Consider the following 23,947-nt stretch of genomic DNA (forward strand, 5'->3'; position numbering starts at 1 on the left):
ATTATGGCAAAGATTTTTCATCTCTGCACTCCGTTCATCCCAACAAATAAACTGACTTGACCTCCACCTGTTACTCGGTGAAGTCCGCTGTCATCTTTGACTAAACCCTATTCTTTCCCTTCAAAGCCCTCTGCACCACTGAGAAGGTGGGAAGACACAGCTGTGCACTGATTCAAGTTGATACCAGTTCATAACCAGACAGCATTTCACAGTACAAATTACAAGCAACAGAGGAGAAAAAAAAAAATGTAGTGCCAATGAATTCTGGAAGGGGGCAACATTTTTCATCAATTTAACAATGAGATTTTCATAGAAAGAAGTTCTTTTTTTGTGTGATATTATGAACTAGCATTTGAGGCTAGAAACATTTTGCTTATGCCATAACAATGAACCTGTGCTAGCACCACGTAGGAAGAATTGAAGAACATAATGGAAGCTATTTGTGTTTCTTTTATATTTCATAAGTTGAATGCATTAACTGTTTCAAAGAGGTGCAGCTCCAAATGCGTGTAGGTTTCTAGACTTAGAAACAAGTGACGGCTATATAATGTAACATTGCTAAATAAAAAAAAATAATATTATGGAACACAGAACAGCAAGATATGTCATGAGGAAAACCGTATAGCTATAGCAGTCATTTCTTCAAATATATCATCATGACAAAACCGTGTAAGAAGCTTTCTAATACAAAGACATATCAGAAAAAGCCATTTCATATAAAGTTGGACTTCTCTGGGTGATTAATGCTACGTTCAACAAAGGAGACAGTGTCTGTCTAATTACATTAAATACTTATCTTCTAGGGATTGGCAGGGTGTTTCTGCTCAATGTCACTTTCCATGACAATGTAATGATAGATCCGTTTACTTACCAGTGCCATTAGCAAAAATTGTACTGTTTTCTCAACTGCCCTCATATCACAAAAATATTTGATTAACACACTGTAGCTTATCTAATACTCTAAGCAACATATTCTGCATAGTTTTCTCTCTATTAAAAGAACAAGATTACAGCTTGTAAAATTTTTATTGCACTCACACAAAAATAAATGAATAATGTGTGATATACTTCAAGTATCTTACTGGTTCACAAAACAGGTTTATTTGATTTAAAATACTAACTTGTACTTAAAATATTAAGATTTTGGGGGAAACAAGCAAACAAACAAAGTCAGTGCTCTGAGGCACTACTTCCCATCTTTTAATAACTTTAGTTATTATTTCCTTTTCATTTCAGCACATCTTTTGAAACTTTTAATACCTTAGGAGAAAAAAAAAAAAAAAGCTTTCATTCCTTTGCTGAAAAATAGATATGGCCATCTCCCAAATCGTTAAAATTCACCACATCGTGAACTGACTCTTCAGAGTTATACTACTATGCCAACATACAAAGAACAATAAACCTCTGGAAGAATGTACACAGCGAAGGCATTTTATATAGTAACAAGATAATTTCATAAACCTGTATTGAAGAGAAAGGCTGTGATGTAACATTCTAGCAGTATATATCAGCTACCTGATATTTACTAACAAGGTTAAACTACTATCTGTTTGTCTCAGCACTCTTCATAATTCACTTTTTAATGGATGGACAGGAAAAGTCAGCAGTGTATGGCACAGATCATTTTAGAAATAGGACAAGACAGCTTACGGCAGTATCTATTTCAAAACACGCTCCATCTTTCCATACGATCACATCAAAAGTCTATACTTAGCAACTACAATACTTCAAATCTACTCATAAATCCTTTGAGGGGTAGATTTCTATTTCTAAGTAAAACAGCAAATTTGAAAAACAAAGAATTCTGAGGAGGAGGTGTCACCGTCAACTGGTACCACGTATAGTGCATCAATTCTCATCTTCTTGGTATTTTATGCCTGTGCAGGAGAAGGCACATGGGAAGCTTCCTTCAGCGAGTAGTTAGGACATCAACCCCATTTTGTTACAGCTCCTCACGCTGCCACGAAATGGCAGCAAGAACGTACCAAAATTGACTCACATTAGGCATAACTCGACACAGCAATGCAGAATTAACCAAAACTATCTTTTAAAATCCCTTGCAAGTGACTCTTGCAGCGAGAGGGTGACACCGCAGCCAACTGCCACATATGACTCTCCAAATTAATAATGGATTTAGGATATTCATTCCCTGAGCTGCGAGGGTTTGGGGTGTGTCTGCAATTATCTAGATATAAGTCTGACACACATTATCCTTCTATCAATGTCATTTCCCTTAGTATCCAACAGATTATCAGCAGCTTTGTGATATTCCAGGTGTCGAAGAATTAAAACCACAACAATTGCACAAACAAAGGGACAAAAGACGGGATACGTGTTTCTGAGCCCTGCATATCAATTTAATATGTGCAGCTGACAATGATGCAAATGTCCTCGGGAGAGAGGCAGCAAGATCTGTGCCCAAACATACACACACCACCGTCAGCAAGATGGCAGGGAACAGAAGCAGTAGGATTCCCAGCCCAGGACACATGCCTCAGCAGGCAAAGCAACCCAATGAAACAATCCTCTGGTTGGGGAGAATTTTGGAAGCACCTGATATGGAAAAGGGCCCTAAACAAGCCAGATGGTACTTTTAGCTGGCAGCAGAAAGTAGGAGACAGCCAAAAACATTACAGCATTTCCCCAAGAGGCCAGCAAATCGATTTTTAACCATTCTTTTTTAAAGTGACGCTATGAATATAAAAAATAATGTTTCTATGCATTTTTAAATTGCTAATTTTATGAATAATACACTTAAGAAGGCAACAACTGGAAGAGATGAGAAAGCAATGGATTTTGACTTTCCCAGGGTGGTTGTATATTTGACATCAGGTTTCTATTCAGTCACTGCCACTGTTTACTCTGAATTAAGTGCCAGTTTTTGTTCAGGGTTCTCCACATAACATTAAAGAGGAAAATCCTGCAAAAGTAGAGAAATAGCACTGTAAAATCACAATAGCACAACAGTTCACAGGACACGGGAGAAATGTTGTTTGTAAGACTGCTTTGCCCTCTTAAAACCTGTCCCTTACAAATTATTGGGTTTCTAGATGATCATTTTTTAATAGAGGGCAAACAATTTATTTAACACTTGCAAGTTCCCATTTGGCTAAGGATTTGCATAAGAAATACAGCTGTTTTGGGGATCTTTTAATTTTTAAATCTCCAAATGGCCAGAATTTGCAATTCCGCCTGGATGACAGGACTCTTTTCAGGAATCATTTTGATGTCAGATGGCGAACCTTTACTTTGACAGTCAGAAGCAGCTCCTTGCACAGCACATTTAGATTAGGTGTGGCCAAGCAGTTTTCACTCAAGGAATGGAAAAGAGATATAGATTGTAAGGACTGAGAGGGCAGAGTGAGGCAGAGGAGTCATGAAACAAGTGGGAATGACCACTACCCTTTGCCTCAAACATGCACCTTACACCTAGGATTGGCCAAGTTCAGAGGAAGAGTCAGGATGATGCTTTACTTTCATTTGCCGCTATTTCGGTTAATGGTAAAGGAAAGCTCTACGACAGGGTTAAATCTGGACTATATCCAAAGTGCTTTCTTCTATTTGGAGCAAGGTAGTGCATTAGTGTACTGTATCACAGATAATACTCCTGGAGACAAACGTGGGCTGCTGTAATAAAACAGGATGTTACACTAAGTACAAAGAAAGTCTATACATTTATATTTTTCAAATCTCATTGACTGTAAATCCTTACTTTTAAAATAAAATTTATTTCCCTCCTATAGGTGGAACCTAAGACTTGCCCCCAGCCCTTGCTGATATAAAATAGTCCCCACTCTTTCAAGAGTATTGCTCTTGGACATGAGGACTGCAGGTACCATCTCACTTTGCTGGCTTTTGGGGGTTCGAAGATCTGCACGCAAATCCCAGCGAGGCAAATGAAGACTGTGCACAAAACAGTAAAACAGCCTATAATTTTCCAGCTAATTTTAGCAACAGGATCTCTTATGTTATGCTTTTTGGTGTATATCACACTAAAAATAGCAGCAACCATTGATGTAAGAAGAATAGCAGAAAGGATGATCTCACTAGGGCTGCGGGCTGTGCAAGAGCGGTGTGGGCAAGCAGAGGTGGAGGATGCTATGGAGTACCTGCTCTCCCCTGAGCAAGACACCCGTGAAATCAGAATAGAACTGTAGCCAATATACACACTAGATGAAGACGCTGCGGAACTTCAAGTCTTTGTGGAGCTGGAAAATGAAAGAAAACTAAGAATACCAAAACAGCGTCCCTTATTTAGGCTGCAGTGTCCTTATTACAGTCACTCCAGCGGGGCTCGGCTGTATGGGGTAGCACTGCATTCATGCCATAAGCTCTGGGGTTATGGGTCAAGGTTACAAACTACCCACTTTGGGTGAACAACACAGCTGCTATCACAGCACATATACATTCCTGGAGGTATAGGATGGCTCTGCAGCCACTCAGCCAAATTGTTACCTGAGCTAACAGGCTGCTAGACAGATTTTTCTGCTTTCCTATGCTCACTGACTGCTGCGGTCAAAGTGTTGGGGCAGCACTTAACTTGAAAGAAAGTAACCAGGGAATGATTTATTCACTACTTCTGGCAGAAAAAAAACCACTAAGGAGCATCAAGCAAGATGATCAGGCAACAGACAAAAGAAGCCGTTCTTCCTTAAGCAGCACTGAGTAAAACTGGAACTCGCTGCCATGGGATGTTGTGGAGGCCGAAACAAAGAATGGGTTAAAAACATCTGAGCACATCTCCGAAAGAAAAGTCCACTGAAGGCTGTCAAACACAAAGATGCAAACAGAGCCTCTGGCTCACGAAACCAAGCTGTTTGCTGCCAAAATCCATGAGGCTGTACTCTGAAAAGCATCACTGGATGCCTGTCCTGCTGTTGCATTCTTTCCTTAAGTGTCCACTACCAGCTCTTGTCAGAGACAGCATACTGGGCTAGGTGAGCCTTCAGTCTAGCTAAGAAGAGCCATTTTTTTCCTCTCTGTGGGAAGATCCACAGTTTTTGTAGGCTGGAATGTGCTGTACCTGGTGGCAGCTGAGAAAGAGGAAAATTGCAGTAGGTATCCAGCTCAGTGAAATTAAGATCTCAGGATTGCTCCTCTCTTTGTGCAGAACCAGGGGAACATCTAGAGTCAGTGTGGCAGACACAGTGTGGGAAAGGAAATGAAAAAAAGAGATGTAATATGGTCTGCTTCCAGTTCCCGGTCCTGTACCATCTTCTCTCTGTCCCCTAACACCTCTCATTGCACATTTTAACTTTGGGTGAAAATGTTTCCTTTAAAGTAAAGCCTGTTTTCTCCTCTAAAGCAAAGATCAAAATGTGTGCACGGAGTACAGTAGCCGCACTGTATGCTACGCAGTGGAGTGATGGTTGTACTGGGAATGTTAATAAACAGTGCCGAGAGCAGAACTTCTGCATAAAAAAGGGTGTATGTTACATCTCTCCCCCTCTCCCGTCTCATGCAATATTTACACAGCTGTGCTTTGTAAAATGTGTAGGGGAGTTTTTTATTATTATTTTTTGGTAATTTATTTACCTAAGATAGCCCAGCATCTGTTTTGCGGTGAGCTTCTTTCACAAAGTTTCACAGTTGCCTTGACTGATGCAAAAGGAGGTCATGGTCCTTACTCAGTGATCCTAAAACCATTTGTTTCAACCACTTAGCCATTCTATTTGGCTAATTTGTGTTCTGTTCTGTGTTTTTGGTTTGTCCTCTACTTGGAAATGTGCATCCCTTGGGGAACTGATCTGGCTAGGTGAGTATTTTAGTTATCTGTTTTATAAAATGCAGAAGTGCACAGGAATTTGCAATAATATGCATCATTTACTGGCTCTCAATATGTACTGTATATTGGCTCTGAAGACTACTAATATTTTCCAGCTGCCTCCAAAAAAAAGAGTTCAATGCAGTCTTTGCAGTGGGTCCTTTCCCATGACTGCCTACACAGGTGATGAAGACTTTTCCTGTGTCCTGAAGAATTAATAAGCCTGAACATTTCTGTACCAGCAGCATACCACAGGAGATAAAATATTGCTTCTGCTTCCTAAACACATTAGAAAAAGCAAGTCTGCTGATCTCAACTGCTAAGACAGCACATGAAAGGAATGCAGTCCATTTCCTAACCAAGATGTAATCTATAGAAGAGTTTATAGATCCAAGTCAACATCCTGAATTGGTCCCAGAAGCAAACAAGAAAACTAGTTCAACTTTTGGAAGACAGGTACAATACTTTCAATGTGTTTAATCCCATTTTGCCATTAAACAGTCCCATGCTGCTCTATCAGATGATCTTCAAGGATAACTGCATCAGAGGAGACCCGTCTGGAACTCACAGAGATTCATGTTTGACAGACTCCAAATCAGCAAGAAATGCAGAGCCATATTCAAACAGAGGGTGCTTCTGTCCTTCAGCAGCTTTATTCCTGAGCTTTCAGAGCTCACCTCTTAAAAGACGTAGAAAGTGTCCGCTTTTGTCCCAATACCAAGGAAGCTTATAGTTTTCACTTGGTGACAAAAGCAAAGCACAAAGCATATCACTGTCTTTGCTTTATGTGTATATGTTAAACAGAATGGGTGGCAGAATACAGCTCAGCCAGCAAGGACGTCTGAAGAACGTTAGGTCCACGGACTACCAATACAGCACTCCCATCCCAGGAATCCCATCATCATCAGGAAGCATTGCTCCAACCTCTGTCAGGGAATAGTTTTCCATACTCTAAATCTTTCCTATCAATCTGAAAAATGATTCAGATGATGCTACTTGTGTGTGGAGCCAAAGATCAGCTCAGGTGGTCTTATGGCTGTCACGGCACAGAGAAGATCTGCTTTTAACTTGGTCATTAAAGTCAATGAAATGGATGATGCTAGCACGAGGCCAGTAGAAAACACAGCTTTAATTTGATATCTGAAGTGAAACACTTTACATTTTTTAACTCAGAACTCCTACAGCTCCATACCCATTTTTAAATAATGCATTTCCTGACATCTGGAATTAGATGCAAGAAGCAGAGCCGCAACAATGACTGACCGACTTCTCAGCGACCATACTGAAGGGATGTTTTCCTCAGGGGATTACAGCAAAGCTGAGGCATGTGCTCTAACACTTGCATGGGATTATTAATTTTATTAAAAATGGAAAGTACAGTTTAGGCTGAATCTCAGGGCCAAGTTCGTGTTGTCCAGTGTCTGGAAAAAAAGGAGCCTTTGAGGGATGTGAAAACATCTAGGACTTTTCAATCCGAACTGACTTTTCAATCAGTAGTTCCTTCCCCACCTCTAACTTCCTTCCATGATTTTGAGACAGTAATGCCAGCAGCATGGCATGTTGTCACAGATCTCATGCTACTACGTGAATTGCCAAAGAAAAGCTGAGCTATTGATCCAGTGGTGATTTGCTGTCAAAATGACTATGTCTGTTATAGCAAAGGAGTAGTGTTAATCATTTGACTTGATGAATGCTATTGCAAAAGACTGAAAATGCTCAAAGTTGACCTGCTGCATTTTTCCTGGCTCACATTAAGTTCTTGATCTTTGCTGGCCTTGACCAATTAGAGTTTAAGTTATCCATTAAGGTGCAGTTCTGGAAAAGTTCTGTTTAAAATAAACAACAACTTATATTGGTGAGCAACTCATCAACTATGCAGCAGTCTGATTCTGATTGCCTGGCAGAGAAACACACACATTTTGTGCAGTATCTGATAAAAGATCTATAATGTGCTAACACAAACCTATCATGTAGCACCTGTGACTAACAGATTGTGATATCAAAGTCTTGATGCCTAAGTGCTCCTGTAAATGCATTAAACTTTTAGCGGCAGGAACTGTAGACTGCCAGTGACAAGGAGCTGATATGGTAATTTCAGTAAAAGTTGATAAGTGTTATTGCTCTTAGGAGAAAAGAAAAATCTTATGTTCTGGAAAACCACTGGGCAGCTTGTGTTTTGATGGGATACTGTAATGCAGGGAGCAGGGATAAGGGAACACATGGACTCTATGATAGCAAAAAGACATTTAAGAAAAGCTCTGTATTCTACTGTAGTTGGAGTTCCTTGAAGTATGCTCCCATTGTACGTTTGGCTTCAGGCATCTACCTGTTCACTTGAAACCAACTTTTTAGGTGGCAGCATGCACATGGGGCCATGTTTAATTCCATGTACCCGTAATGGAAGCATGAAAGGTAGCACAGGCCCAAGCATGCTCTGCTTCTCGGCTCTGGCAGAACAAGGATGTTGGAAGACTCTGTAAGAGTGGGGAGAAACAGGGAAACTGCATATAAAGCCTTGGAGATGAGAAGAAGCACAGGTCTGAATGGGAACGGGGAAATGGGGTGAACAGGAGAAGGAGACCTAGTCACAGTACACAGTCTAACAAAGCTAAGAAAAAGTTCTTCAGAGAAAATGAACAGTGGAAGTTTGCATGAACCTGGGAGGTAACAGGTTCTGTCTGCCGTACCGCTCATGGCATCTCTTCAGCTTAACGGCACAAATTAGCCTGATGAAATTCTCTCTGCTGTAAACCAAAATGTTCTGGCCGCCAGAGAAACATGATCTGTTTCTGACCTTCTATTCAAAGAGCCAAACTATGCCGTGGGCTGGAAGTTTGTCTGGTTGCGAAATGTTCCCACTGTCTTAAGATATTAAGTTCAATGGAGGCAAAAACAGCACTGGTGCCTGCTGATAGATGTGTCAAGGTATGTAATGAAGCTGCTGCACAAGGCAGGTACAATCTTAATGGCTATGTGAGTGCGCTGTCTGACTTTCCTTTACACACTGAGAATTGGAGGGCAAGACAATGTCACATCTGGGAAATACTGAGTAAATATAATTGGTAGGGATCCTGGATGTAGACCTCCTCTGGTCTAAGGAAAAGAGACGTTTCCTTGGTTTTGTCTTTCTTAAATAGGTCTACGAGTATCCAAACAGTTCAGCTTAAGGAAATTAATAAAGGTAATGAAATTCCTGTGAATAGTTACGACCCAGAGAAAATTGCCCACTACAGCCAGTCACTGAAAAGTAGTGCCAGAGAATTATTTGATATTGAATACTCCAGGTCTGAAGTTGAATGTTTTCCCAGTAAAAAGGGATTATTTTTCTATTCCTTATTTTGTATAATACCTGGTTCTCATGTTTTTCATCATATTTTCTACAGTCAGTCCCTTGAATCATTGGCACAATCATTGGAAACTTCTCTGAGCTCTGAGTTAGTGTGTGGTGTCAAGTCTTTTGATGAGCCCATAGACCTTTTGCCTGAGGACAGATCAGATGCACTCTGCATCACTGATGCTGGGACATACTATACATATTTTATCTTCTAGGTGGTGCCAGGCAACAACTGTGTTTAGGGCATAAAGAATGCATAAACAACACAATCTAGGATCTCCCTTATACCACTTTCTCTGGCATTTCCAAGACATAATTCCAAACAGACTTTGAAAACAAACTCTTGTGGTCATGTGATCTATGCCTGAATGAGTCTTTCTGATGTGTAAGGCATAAATAGAAGTTTCTTAGTAAACTTGCATGCTGAGAATCTGCTAAGAAGAAAGCCCATGCCAGATTTAAGAAAAGGGTTATTGAAACAAAAGTTTGGACCGGTTGCCTGCATGTGGTTGTTCCGTAACAGCAATGGGGAGAAACACGGTACCATTAAGTTAGCGGTCACTGTCGCTGCAAGGGAAATACTCCAAAATAGGATCTCAGCTCCTCAGCTGCATAGAAATTGCTCAGAAATTATTTTCAGACAGTCCCATAGATGGTGGCATGAGAACGAGCAGCACTAGCCTGAGTGGTGTAGCGAGCAATCATGAGGCTGACATTAATAGCATCTTTACTACCAAAGACGTGTTCAGCAGTCTAACAGGGAGCTCTCTAGTTTACTGCAGGTTCATATAATATTATCAACTTCATAAGCCCCTGGAACTGTAAATATGTCTTTCAGTCATGCAGTGCAAGTGTTATTACTAATTCCTTAAGGTTTCTGCACTGGAATTCTCATTTGGTTCCTGGGGTTTTCAAGGTGAAGACACACAAAAGGCTAGCACAGCGTGACTGGCAGCAGAACAGCTGGGATGGAGCTGGGGCAAGGGAAGGTGGGTGACCACAGTATGAAAAGCCCCATCAGCCTTTCAGTGGAAGAAGGACCACAGAGCTCCACCCATTTTGCAAATGGATGCAGTGCTGTAAGTTGATCAAGACCACAATTGAAGCAGAGCTAATTGTCCCTTCAGATATCTCAAGAAGCGCAAGGAGTACAAACATGTACGTTTCCTGGGATTACTGTCCTCTAGGGACCAAACTAAGTTGTGGAAATAGAAGTACCAGGAAGATCTAAGTAAAGAAATTAATAGGATACTCTGAATTTGCATCTTGAACATTTTTCCATGCCACGCTGTAGAAATACAATGGAAGGAGAATTGGCAAATACCATCCATATGCCACACTACAAAATGCCTGACAGAGCACAATGTGAACATTACTCCTGGACTGAATCAAGAGAATGCATTAAAAAATGCATAAGTGGAATACTGATATACATTAACTCAATCTTCTCTTATTATGGAATTAAAAACCTTATACCTGTAATTATGGCTTACCCCCATTACAAGCAGAGCTACCACAGAACTGAACATGGGCCAGCTTTGTACATGAGTTCAAAGCCAGTGTGATGTTGCCTTATTTTCTTACTAACATTATCTTTATCCTCTCTTGCCCTTCTTCTCAGTTAACAAGAGTTATGTACTGAAAGTGCTGAGATAAAGTAATGGTAAGGAGGATACCGCAAAAGGTATTTGAAAAGCAGAAGTAATTTACTACATGTCTGCTTTGTTTTACTTCCTAAGCCTTCCTGTTGTGAAAGGAAATTCATCTTTTCTGGCAGACTCCAGCCTTTTTAGGCCTGAGAGCTCCCCAGGAGCTTTCGAGTGCAGGTAAATGGATGTGAGACTCAAGGAGTACAGTACAAGGAACATGGAATTAATGTTGGTTTTTGCTTTGGTTGTCACGTCTGACGTATAAGAAGAGTGCCACATCCTTGCTTGCAAGAAGTATCTAGATGTAAAAAACACAAGGCTGAGTCCTCTGCTCATTACTATGGGTCTGAAATGCCATGAATGGAAAGGTCATGTTGCTGGTGGGCGAAGCATGTAGGATCTACACCCAGCAAAGTCCCCACGTGAGACAGATGTCAGGGTGCTCCGAGCCCCAGGGGCCCGTGATGTGAAAGCTCAGAGGAAGGACTGTGGATGGACAATAGGTGCAGCTTGTATTCTGCACGCAGCAGAGACCCCAAGAGTAGGCACAGGGGAAGCATCCACTGCCTAATCTAAATAGCACACAGAGTGGTTTTGTCCTCTTCTGTTCTCCTGCCAGTTTGCACATATGTTCTGAGTATACAGCCTGCCCTCCAAAGACCACTTACAGGGGCAATCACAGGGAAGCAAAGCAGGACGAAAGTATCCAAAAAGGGGAATTTGTTCAAGAGAAAAAATGGAGACAGATGTAGAGCGACTAGTCACGGCTGGCGGTAAATAACCCTCTGCCTGGAGTGCTCTCTTTCTCTAAGAGGAGTTCACATATTCCATTTCATATTTCCTTTCCTTTCCTTTCAAATCTTTGTTTTCCTGGCATTTGTTCTTTTTTTTCTTTCCCCTATATACTTTTTCCCTTCTGTATGGTCTAAAATTGTCTTCTCATTTTCTCTTTCTCTTCCACGTTGTGCTCTCTTTCAAGTGCGACATTTCTCCAACCGCCCTCTCACCCAGGCCTAATTTCCAGCACTGTCCCAGGCAACATCTTTCGCTCTAACCCTCTCATAGCCTCTGTGCCATGAGCACTTCCCTCTGTCTCTACATGTGCATAAACACACGGGTGCTTCACATCTGCTCCTGCGCTAGAGTCCCCACTTTTTCTCATGTGCACACCTCAGAATTAAGCAAATGCAACACACACAGACAGAATATTCATCCTCTTGCTCCCATAAACCTGTCAAGGCATATAGGCCAACAAGCTATCTCTGCATAAATCTAAATCTCCTGCGAGGAAGCAATCTACTCAAAGGCAATAAAGCCAAAGGATATATTATTATCTTTGGTGTGGATCCTACTGGGCTGGGAGGTTGGCTGCTGGCTCCTCTCTGAACTTTCCTTCCCAGCCAGAACAGCCATCCCACAGACAAGTCTAAGCTTCCTTTCCTTGGTCTGATTTCCTCCTCCCGTTGTTTGGCTGGTAACCCAAAGGACAGGGTTTAATTACGGAGTTTGGAAACCTGGCTTACGCTACTCTGCCAGCACAGGATAAAACTTCAGCCTGCCTTCAGAACCAGCATCATTCTGCACCGTTGATACCTGCATTATCCCACACAGCATAAAATGAACCACAGGGAAGAAACGCCAAGTCAAACAAAAAGATGGTTTTAGTCTTTAAACTTATACTGCGAATTTCACTGAGAAAAAAACAAAACACTGAAGCTCAGAGATTATTGTATGTTAAAACTGTGCCATCATTTTGACTGTAGATTAAATAAACGGCAAGGCCTTTTTCTGGACAGGAGAGACATCAGAAAGGATGGATCTGAAACAGGTCCAGGCTCCAAAGCTCCCCTCTCAGAGAGGAACGCTGCGGCAAGTCACCGGGTAATATGGGACCTTAACATCATTTGTACGGCTTTCAGATGACCAATATATTTTCTAGGCATATGCCCCATTGAAGACTCATAAAACATTTTACACTTCTGGAGATAAAGCACCCATGTCAAATACAAAGGGCCAGATGTTAATATCAGACCCACGTGTGATTCCTGAGGTAAGGCAGGGCACTGTGCACAGCACCACAGCAGGATGTGTCCCTCAGTGGGGAGCACCTTGTGCCAGTGTCACCCTGGCATGAAAAGACACTTCCGTACTGTTTTGTCCTTCACCCCTGATGAGTTGTGGCTCTTTAGGTAATCTCTCTGCCAGCCGTGCTCTTGCAGTGACCCTGTTTTACAGAGAAGCTGAGGCAATGAATTCAGAGGAACGGCTGCTGGAAAGCCACGGCAGAAGTATTGGGGTGGGGCTGTGTGGATATAGCATAAAGATGGTTTGAAAGCACATCCCACACAGGCAGGATAAAGCTCTTTTTCTTCACAGTTGTGACAGTGATAGATAGCTTGGTGAATCTGAGCTATATCTAGTTGGTACCTGGCTTCAGTCCCTGATGTTGCAAGGTGATTTTCTGCCATTTTACAGGCAAGACTAAGCAGAATCTGGGATTCTTCTGTAGTAACTGAGGAAGGTCATGAGGAAGGAAGAACCTTCTCTTCTCTGACTTGTTCTTGCCTCTCTAAGCACCTCAGGAAGTTTGACATGGGCAGTTACGCTTCTTCATGATGGGCACCCAGTGGTGCCAAGAGTGGCAGAGGTGCTTTGGAGGTGTAAGGTACTTCTCTTGTCCAGCTCAGCAGCTCAGTGCCACCATCTAGCCAGGACTTGGATGAGACAGAGGTGATGACCACATGTGGGGAAAACCTCCAGAAGTGACAGCAAAATTAATAGCCAACCTCTGGCTGTTGCACAAATGGAGAACATTTGTGTTCTCCATTAACAGAGTACCCCAAACTTTGGGGGGAGGTAGCCCCCAGTCTGACAATGATGTAGAAGCAGTGACCCAGTCAGCTTTTAGCCATCTGTGTCTGCAGAGGAGGTTGTGATCTCTCCCTTTCAATGGGCACTGAGCTTTTGTTCATGTTTTTGCCGCTCCATGAGCAGACTCGTTTAGTACAAGGTGAAGCTCTGCCTTACATCATCTGGAGCCTGGAGCTGATGGAGGAAACAGCCCCTAGTGTCTACTGAGCAGGACACCTCACTGAAAACACCAGAGCCCTGGGGACGGCAGCGGCAAGGCAGTCACGGGGAGCCTGGCACTTGTCTGCCTGCAGGTCCACCCTCTCCTCCTGCCAAAGTGCCACATCTGCAGTCAATAAGGGCCCACAAGCTGGCTCCTCCTCATTAGAGGAGAGAGGGCAGCTGGCAGGGGATCCTCAAAGGGCTCCCAGGCGCAGGAATCAGTCCCCTCCCAGTCTGGAATAGCCCAAATTTGGTGACTTTCTGGGCATGCTGTAAAGGACAGCTGTTTGACAGGGTCTCCAGAGAAAGCTGTGGGTATGTTTCCTACATGATGAAGGATATAGGTGGCTGGCCAAGTGCCCACAGAACTGATTTTAATGCTGTTCAGGTTGAATTTACTTTTCTGTGCTGTATAGTTCATTATACACAGTGCCTGGACAAGCATGTGTTGTTTCAAAACAAACCAAAAACATACTATTTTAAATCCAAACAAACAAGAAAGAAAAAAAATACATATTGCGAAAGATCCTTTGGGCTGTTTAGAAGGCCTTCTCAAACACTGGGAGACTGAACATGAAAGAACTGCTTGCCTTTGTCTAACAAGTAAGACTTCTGTTATTTTTATTGGCAATAGATACTTGATTTAGCTGTAAGCAAAACTGAGGCATTAACTTCACCTATGCATGTAGCACTGACCCAGGAAAATATTTCCAATAGTATTAAGCACCCAGATGACCTCAGGATAAGTGATCAATGGACAGTTAAGTATGTAACATAACATAACCCAAAAGATGATCAACAAGAAAGATCACACACAAAAATTAACCGAGAAGAGGCAGAAGAGCTGCTTCCTAAACCTTATGAAGTGTAACGCCCAGTGATATCTATTTTGATATAAAGCCTCCAATCACACTTCATAGTATTACAGATTAATAAAACAACTCCTTCTGTAAGTGTCTTGAAAGTCATTACTAAGTGAGCTCAGGTGTTGTATAATGCTCGAAAAGTCCTTCTACCTTATGTAAGTTTAGGGATATTTATTTAAACAGTATAAGTGTAGGGCACAGCCCAGACAGGTACTGCTTTTTGCTAAGCGATTGTCACTGCTATCCCAGAATTTGACAGAAAAAGACTGCCTATCTTTTGCTGCATTATTTAAATACTTCCGACGTTTGGCCAAAATACAGAAGTGACACACTACAGAAACATTCACAGCTGCAGGAGAAATAAAACCACTACAATATTTTCGTTAGACTGACCTTTTCTCAGAAGAAGTTACAAGATGTTTAGAACTGATCACCTTTCTATACAGCATTCATTGTATTCTGATAACAAAACAGAGATCACGTTCTCGGGCTCCTGAAAGCCGTGCTTACCTGGCTCCACTTCATGCCATCCACTTGACTGGCTGCCACTTCCTGGAGAGCGCCCTTGGCTTGTATAAAACGGCTCCTCACCAGGACTGTCCATCTCATCCTCCACAGACTTGAGACGTTTTGTAGAGCTGAGAAAGTAAAAACACCTAATAAATACTATAGGTATGGAAAGGAACAAAGGCACTTCTGTTGGGACATATCTTGCTAGCCCTGCTTGAGACTAACTTGGTTATAACAGATTTAGGGCCCTGAGAAGGGGAAGGTATAAGTCCTGCACAGCCATCCTGCCCGCCCAACCTCTCAGCATCCACTTTTTGTTTCTGATTTGCTTCGTTGCCAATGACTAAGCTTCAGTGAGATACAAAACAACCTCTCACAGAGTCCAGACTGAACCCCTAAACATGCGTTAGTTTAACTAGAAGATAGTTTAACATTTAGGCTTTTACAGATCAAAAAGTAGGGCATTTTTCAAAGCACACAGAGGTCAATAAAAAGGCAAGAATTTAATTTGTATTGTGTGATTTTTGCAATTTAAATGAATATGGTAATGACACACAAGACTTATTTTAACTGTCAGATTTTTCCACAGCTTATTCTGAAAGAAATTGTTTATCAGTTCAAACTTATATTTTCAATCTTTTAACCGTAGCCATTAAACTAACCCAGACTTAGTCCCATAAGAAGTGTAGACAAGTGAATGATGGAAGAATCCGTTCTTGGTTCAAATGTTCACGTTATCCTATAAATATAAGCATTTTACTCTGCAACTGTATGCCACCAAGCATAAAAAGCCCCCAACAGGTATCTCTGGCCAGTGTCAGTACTAAAGGATTCCCTTGTGATATATCACACCTTCCTCACCAAAGGCTCAGGAGACAGAAGAGCCCTTTCAGTGGTCTCTGGTGGCCACTGACTCAGACTCTGGTAGTTCTGCAGGGAGAGGATCCCAAAGCCAAAGACACTCAGCTTGGCTCTGTTTTGTATAATGAGTTGTACAGACTGCGTGGGGACGTTACTGAGAATTTCGCTCCTAAGTACTTTTCCAAGGCTGGGTCAGCTCAGTTTTTTCACTGAATCTGTATTCTATTAAGACTTAAGGCATTCAAGAACAGGCTCCTCTGTGTAGGGCGAACATACTAGACATAAAATATTCCACTGCAATTTCTATTGGTTTAAAACTTGCAGCCTCTCCGCAGCTCCCCACCTGAAGCTCTGCACAGGTAGGAGCTGGCAGGTATACAAAATCAGTTTGTGAGAAACAGGAAGAATAATTCTTGCGGTATGCGTGGAATGCCGGTTTGGCCATTCCTTAATTTAGAGAATTGTTATGTGTCAATAGGGGAAATTGTGTGCATACAATATAATTACTGCCTGATAATTTTGCTGAGTTTGTGTATTTAAGGAATATTTTTTTTTCTGACTCGGAACAGCCTAATGAGAGGAAAACAAACATATTACCAAGTTATTAACTATCCATGTTGTTTATAATTAGCTCCTTATCAGTGGTAGCTATTTGCAGAAGAGTAGAATAGCAACAACTGAGCTCTTAAGTAACATTAATAACCTCACTTTTTTGCTTCTGGAGTCACAACTAAATTCTACCTGAGAATGGTGCTAATGATGAGCACTGTAGGGTACACAGTTTACACACAAAAAAGAAAGAGCGCAAAGTTTTTAATTGATGTGTAATGGGAATTGTAGTCACGGAGCTTCATAATGTGCACACTAAGTGCAAGATGCAGAATGTTCTTCCAGTCACTGCAAAGTGTAAGAAGTTATTGCTAAGAGCCTCTCTTTAGAGATTTTTTTTTTTTAATAAAAACAACAGCTATATTCAAACTATAGAGACTTCTTACACGTGTACTTGCTTACTGCAAAGCTGGTGGCACTGAGACTGAGGTAAAAACGTAAAAGAACCCTGGGCTGACGTTAGACTTTCTTGTCATGTCTTTGAAATAAGTGATCTATTTTGGCTGTGGGGAAAAAAAAAAATCAATCTGGTTCCTTAATAGTGTTCAAGACTACTAGAGTGACTGGGCTTGTTTATAAATCTAATCTCATGGATGGTTAAAGTGAAAGGTAAAAAATAAAAAATACCCTTGTTTGATAATTGGCATCTAAGCCAAAATCAAAATCAGACTGGGTATTCATCTGCAGTAACAATTCAGTTTTCCAAAGGCTGAGTCACAAATTTCTAAATGCTATATGAAAACTAGAATGTATTATAGGCCAAGGTCCTAAAACGATGTTAGTCTCACAGATAATACTTTTTATGATAAAGAATGCATATAAGTCTATCTTAAGACTTTCTTGCTAGGACACAGTGGCACATCTCAATACGTTCCAAATTCTCTTCTGCCACAAGTGAAACTCCAACAGTTCCAGTGGAACTTCTCCTGATACACTGAGATACAAGCCAGAAGTTACACAAGTCAATGCAGCAGTTTTTCTTCGAAGCTTGTACATATAAAAAGAACTTCAACAGCAATCCAGTTGAACATTCAGCTCTGTGAATCTGAAACAGCTCCACACCTTGAGGCCCCCAAACAGCTTGTCAAAGAATTTAATGGTTACTTTCCCAGATGAATAATGATGCTGGCCTGGGTTTCCAAGTAACCTGGTAGTAGGCAGAAATTAAATTACCTGGTAGAGGATGTGCTAGGTAAAGACCTCCTCATTGCTCCTGGGCTCATGCTGTAGTATGAAGAACTTTCCAAATCTGAGAGGGAGAAATTAGGGCCTGTTCCTGCAGCTATCGGTGCTGGGGAAACAAAAAAGATTGCAGTCAGTAAGTCATGTGAATAAGGCATGAATTGCACTTCAAAATCACTTTCTTCTTCCTCATGAGTGTGTTTAGTTTCATGATGAGAACAGGTGGGACATGGAAATTAGGAAATGCTAACAGTAACTGGCATTGCAATCAAGAAGATGTAAATTTTGTCAAGAATACAATGTTCCATGACATAGACTCTTTCTTACATTCCTCCAAAGATATTCTTTTTTTAAAAAAAAAACCCAAACAATTATGGCAAGACTTTCTTTAAGCACTGCTTTTCTATTAATATCATTCTAACATTTAATGAAACTTGTTGCTTTTGCTTTTAGGACAACATTGCATCTATTGGCATAGTTACAAATAGGCTGCATCATCCCTGTAGTGTGCTTGGCATAATCTATAAGCCATATAGGCAGGGAAATACACACCTCAGGACCTTTGGTGTATACGTGATGTACATCCACAAGCACAAAGGTTACAAATGCTCCTTGGAGAAAGCACAAAAGCAGATGAGAAACCTGAGTTCTTTTCTGCCTGCGAACATCTGAGTTTTCCCCTGGCCTCTCCTCCAGCTAAATCAGAGCTAGAGACATATGACTCTCAAAAACTTTTATCCAGCAGTTAGTTTCCACTCTTCACCTCTCATTACCTTATCCAGCACCTAAGTTTTATTTTAAGGGATATGAATACCTTTAATTTCCCTGTCCTAGAGCCTTGGTTTTACATTAAAACATAACAAATTCCTACATGCCCTGAAGTTTGCAGGCACAAGCCTATGAACTCCACGTGCCATATTCTTCTGGGAACAGAAAAGGAACAGAGTAGTTTAACATTAAAGTCAACAGATAATGTATTTCATGAAGAAATGCCACTATACGGCAAATGGTACCATATCCACTGTCGCTGTTCCAATGCTATTTACAGGACAATACAACTTTGGGAGCTGACAATTACAGATCATGATTTTCTCTCACATTTCAGAGACATCTGAAAAAGGACGTACTGCACAATAAAATGCACAAGCTTGGCCTGGAACGCATTGTCTGAGAGCCCTGATTCACAGCAACAAAGGCAAAGCAGTCTCAATGCCACACAAGAATGCTGAGCCAAGTTTAATCTTTGGTCTGAGAATCTGGCCCATTTTCAAACATGAAAAAATCTTTCACTCCGACGGGGCAGGAGTGAGGAAATGAAGACAGGATAGCTCCTATCACCCAGCTAACATGTCTGGGCTGAAACGCAGGCTTCTGGGAGTGCTGCCATTGCCTGTAATGGGGCCAGTATTTCACCCCAAGTCTTAAGGAGCTCACAATGTCAGATTTGACAGAGGAATAATGTAGCTTTGCAGCTGCCTCATCATCCCCACAAGACAATTAGTTGTTGTTTGGCAAGGATCTTTTAAGAACGTCATTGAGACAGAAAGGGAACAGCCTGGATAGCCACGGACTTTTAAAAGCATGGGACGGAAAATACACAACGCCATTAAAACTTGAGAAAATCTGGAATGATCATTAAAAGGAATTAAGTTGGGAAGTAATTTATGACAAGAACACTCAAATCCTTTTGTTATCTTCTCTTAACTATCGTACGCTTCCTGCACACTGGGTATATGAGGGCTGTGTGTTAACAGAAAGAAAGAAAAATTAAGCACAGTAAAATTAACTCGTTTTATCAATTTGTGCTTTCTGCAACACTTTCCTGACAGCAGCTACAAGAGGCTGTAAAACTGATGAATTTGCATGGAAAAAGAAACCAGTGTAAGTAATTTGTGTAAAAGGTAACACGGACATGGACTGCTATAATTCAGACACCCTGCAGATAGCAGACTGCTGCAGTGTGAGCAGTTATGGGTTAGAAAAATGACCACACTGCAGTCAGTCTGACTTGAATGGAAATCAATCATAAAGGTACTCTCTGCAGCCTCTACTCCACAGTTTTCAGCAACTTCCTTGCCAAACAGATTTGTGCTCTGTAAACCCTTTGCTGATCAATTCCTCTGCACCCTCTACCTACCAAAGCCTAACTTACAGGTTAAGCATACTATTTTCCAAACAGGAACATAAAAAGGCAAGCACTAAATTAAAGCACCGTTTCTTTCTGAGGCACGATGAATCTCCTAGCCATTGCAAGATTTATGAAACAGTTTTATTTCAAACAGATATGGAAGAAAAACTGGTATCTGGATAATGCTTCTCTTCTTTCTCTCACTTCCCTCTGTTTATCGCTCTCACCACAAATCCTGGATGTTCCAACCTTTGAATTGGCCCTATAGGAAAATGAAATGTATCTCCAGACCAGGGGTGGAGTAGGAACAACGTATTGCTAACGCTGTGTAAACTCAGCACGAAGTAGAAAGGGCTAATCACACAGTAATTTCCGCCTGGGTAGCAAACATGAAGGATGCTTTGTTTGTCATAGGCCAAACCACCTTGCCACACTCAAGAGCCTGTTTGCAACCCGAGGGTTAAAGAACAAAACCCACCTCTAATGTACACCAACAGATGTAAGCAGCAGAGGATAAACTGCCTGGCTGGCGTATGGCAGCGAGTACCTGAAACGCCGTGGCAGTCCTTACACAGGAGCCATGATCATGCCACCAGCAGCTCAAAGTCTCTGGCCCTAGAAGTGCTGTGGCAAATGTTGCACAGGGCTAAGCTGTTCTGAAATCCCTTCTCCTGCCTGCCTGACAGGCACCTATTCGGTATTTGTACCTTTGCTCACAGTTACCCCATTTACTATCATAAAACACAGCAACATGCCGATGTGTAGAGCCCACCCTGAGACTGTCAGGAAGAGGTTAATGTTTTTCATCCGCATGGCGGAAGGTTGCTCCCTCTTCCCGGCTGGAATTTGGTTGAAGCTGTGTGTGCTTTCTGTTTCTGCTTCAGCCTCGGTGGAGCTGAGCCACACCTCGCGCCTCCCGCGCTGGGCTTCGGCTGCGGGGAGCTGGCTGCCTGGCACCTGCCTCCTCTAGTCATCCTTGTGTTTTGCAGTGCAACCCACCACGAGAGTGGGCACGGTGCAGCTAGCCCAGCCAGGAGGCATCCCAGCCTGCTCCAAATGGCTTTTCACACTGCCTTTGTGGACTGTCCACCTCGCACGGGCCCAGAAAGCTGATGGGAAGGGACCACTTGCGTTTATTTGCAGGATTCCCGCAGAGGCTGCAGCTCTGGAGAGTAAGCAAAGGGATCAAAGTGGTGCAAACTGTGGCAAAACTCTGTCTAAATTAAACCTCTTTGTTGTAGCATCTGACAATCCACCATGCAACCTCCCTACACCCCTGTTCCTATGCCCCGGGAACACGCTCTAGCCCCACACGAAGTGGCAGTGCGCTTGGGAAGCTCCACTCCAGCACAGCCGGCTGTTACACGCTGCAGCCTGCAGAAACTCCAGGCAACAACATTAAGAACACGCCATTTCCCTCCCCTAAGAAATGCTCTGCAGCAAAGTGACCTTCTGATAGCTCAGGAACATCTCCCAAACAGGAAAGGATGTCAGAAATTGCAGTTGCGAGTCAAAACAATAGTCTCCACCTACGTGCCAGCATCAAGATGTCATCTGACCCAGGGCTCTGACCTGGCGGGGGGCGAGGAGGAAGGACCCCTCTTCCCCTAACACCCAGCCCGCTGACGTGCGCAGGCTTTCTAAGCACACAAACCGATGCTGGCCTCAGCTCTCATTTCAGCTGCTGGCATCACAAAAAAATCCCTGTGCAGATGGGACAGGTTTTGCTCGCTCTGAGGGACAGGAGGAGCTAGTTTGCCCAAAAGGAGGAGGAGGAAGGTGGGCAACTCTGCCTGAGCACCAGCACTGTGCTACTCCCGGGGACACTGGGCAGCGTCGCCCTGCTGCCAGCCTGCTCCCTCCGCTGCCAGCTTGTTAGCTCACATCTTCACCCGAAATGTCAAGAAAAATAACACAGAAATTAACAAAAAGCCCTCTGACTTAACCCAATTGGAATATTTATTTTGAAGAATTTATTGAATTACAGAACAGGAAACCCACTAAATAAAACCAGCCAGGCTGGCATTTGTCTTCCTTGGAATACGGCACTCTCTTTCAGTCATGTTGATATTTAGTTTCTCTTTTTTCCATTTTTATGTATTTATTTTTACAAAGGGGCTGGGATGTGACTAAGATCATTACATGTGTAACACTGCAGCAAAGTGATAATGTGTTTAAGGTTAAATGGGAGAAACATGACATTTGACTAATAAACTTTTTCCTGTGTTGTGACTCCATAAACAAAGGGAAACACACTGCGCTGCTGCTGTCAAGAGGAAAGGGGAGCTGGTTTTTTTTTTTTTGCAAGGCCTTTGTTTCCTACACACTGTATCGTTAGATTCCAAGAGTTTTTGCCGAATACAACAGATATGAAATGTGTGATGTTCATTTTAAAATTACAAGTACAGCCTGCTATTGACCATCTAATTATGCTGAGTTCCATTTATAAACATAGCTAACCACTAAGTTTATAGAGACTTTTTGTGCTGCTTTAATAGGATATTGATCGAGAGCAAGGTTTGAGTGGACTGCCATTGAATTGTGTAATGGCATACAAAAGGCAAGGTCACAGCAACTGTTCACTCTATGCCTGCAGTCTATTTTTTATTATAATCTTTTTTCTTCTTCTCATACCTAAGCCCAAACAGTATTTTGGATAGCAGTGCTTTGCTAAGGAATACAGAGTATCTTTTTAAATGTTAATTTTCATGCTGCTGACTTAAACTACCTTCACTACTGTAATGCTTAGTATAGCAGAAAACATACAGGCTGCTGTTTAGAGAGAGCTGTTTTATTATACCCCGGCTTTCACACATATGCTCTGCGTGGAGGAGAGCCTCTTCTCCTCTCCTGGGCTACAAAAGGCAGCAGCATCCTCCCTGCCCTTTGCAGCCACCTGCCTGGCCCAGACCCACGACAGGAGCCGGAGCACCCCACACCTTGTCACTGGTATCCAGTACGTGCCGGGGCTGGCAGGACTTTCCCTGCAGTTTGTTTCGGCTGTACCTGGCCACTGGATGGAAGGCGTGAGGAAGCTGTGTTTCCTCCGTCGCACCCACGCTCCACGCCTGGAGCGGCGGCAATTACTTTCATTTCCAGCACTTGTCCGCCTGCCTCACAGCAAGGACAGCTTCAGGCCCTGCCTCCATTGCTAAAGCAGCCGCTAACCAAGTCTGGCACCCACCCCATCCAGCAGCCTCGGTGTTGCAGGATCCCAAGCTTTTCAAAATGCCTCGGCCACAAGAGCACCTCTTACCTGTGGAATTAGTGTAACTGTCTCAGGGATAACTAGCTGGACCATTTCTGTGTTTACACAGGAGCGGTAAGCAACTGCATGTACGCTTGTGTGCTTGTGGTTTCACTGGCTCATTAGAAGGATTAAAAGTCACCCCACTTGCTCTGTACAGCTCCTTACTGCACACAGCTAACATCTTAAAACTCAAAGCGTGGCATTTTCAGTCCAGGGCGCAGTCAGAATTCCCTTGTTTATCAGCATGAAGAATGATGTCATTTTGACAAATAACACAGCACAAAACAAATGTGTTTGATTTGGCTCTAGCGAATGTTCATAAATCCTAAATCTTTCTTCACATCCTGGGCAGTGCAGTTTATCTGGCTGCTTGAAGGACCTCCAAGGGAGGAGATCTTCCTAGCAGCTCTTTGCACAAGAGCACACGGTGCAGTGTCAAAGCCAAGAGGGGAACAGTGTTCCCCGTGTCTCTCTCTCTGCTCCAGCCTGCCGTGGCCTCCCAACCTCTGCCAAGCGAACGGGACTGTACACTTGGCAGTGGCTTGGCACCACAGCCACCCCTCTGCCGGCACCTTTTGCAGAGGGTATTCTCCAGCGCCCTGCAGATAGCTGCATACAGCAAGTGCAATATTTTCCTAACAAGGGTAGAGAGGGAGAAGGTTTTGCTTCACCAGCAGCTGGATGTCAGTTCACAAAACTTGTATATCTCCAACGCTTCTGCT

At 42.5% G+C, this 23,947-nt stretch overlaps 1 protein-coding gene across 1 annotated transcript in view; it reads right to left on the minus strand.

The window, feature by feature from the left end:
• The window catches only part of NFIA (nuclear factor I/A), a gene marked incomplete at its 3' end in the record, with an annotated part of 123,381 nt that overhangs the window by 34,098 nt on the left and 65,336 nt on the right, over positions 1-23,947 (minus strand). Inside the window, exons 4-5 of the mRNA XM_009587679.1 lie at positions 17,839-17,956; positions 15,196-15,323 (exon numbers count right to left, since the gene is read on the minus strand). Coding sequence (XP_009585974.1) covers positions 15,196-15,323; positions 17,839-17,956 — 246 coding nt within the window. The remainder of the gene's footprint in view (positions 1-15,195; positions 15,324-17,838; positions 17,957-23,947) is intronic.

Source organism: Fulmarus glacialis, unplaced genomic scaffold, assembly GCF_000690835.1.
Source record: "Fulmarus glacialis isolate BGI_N327 unplaced genomic scaffold, ASM69083v1 scaffold39281, whole genome shotgun sequence".
Classification (NCBI taxonomy): Eukaryota; Metazoa; Chordata; class Aves; order Procellariiformes; family Procellariidae; genus Fulmarus; species Fulmarus glacialis.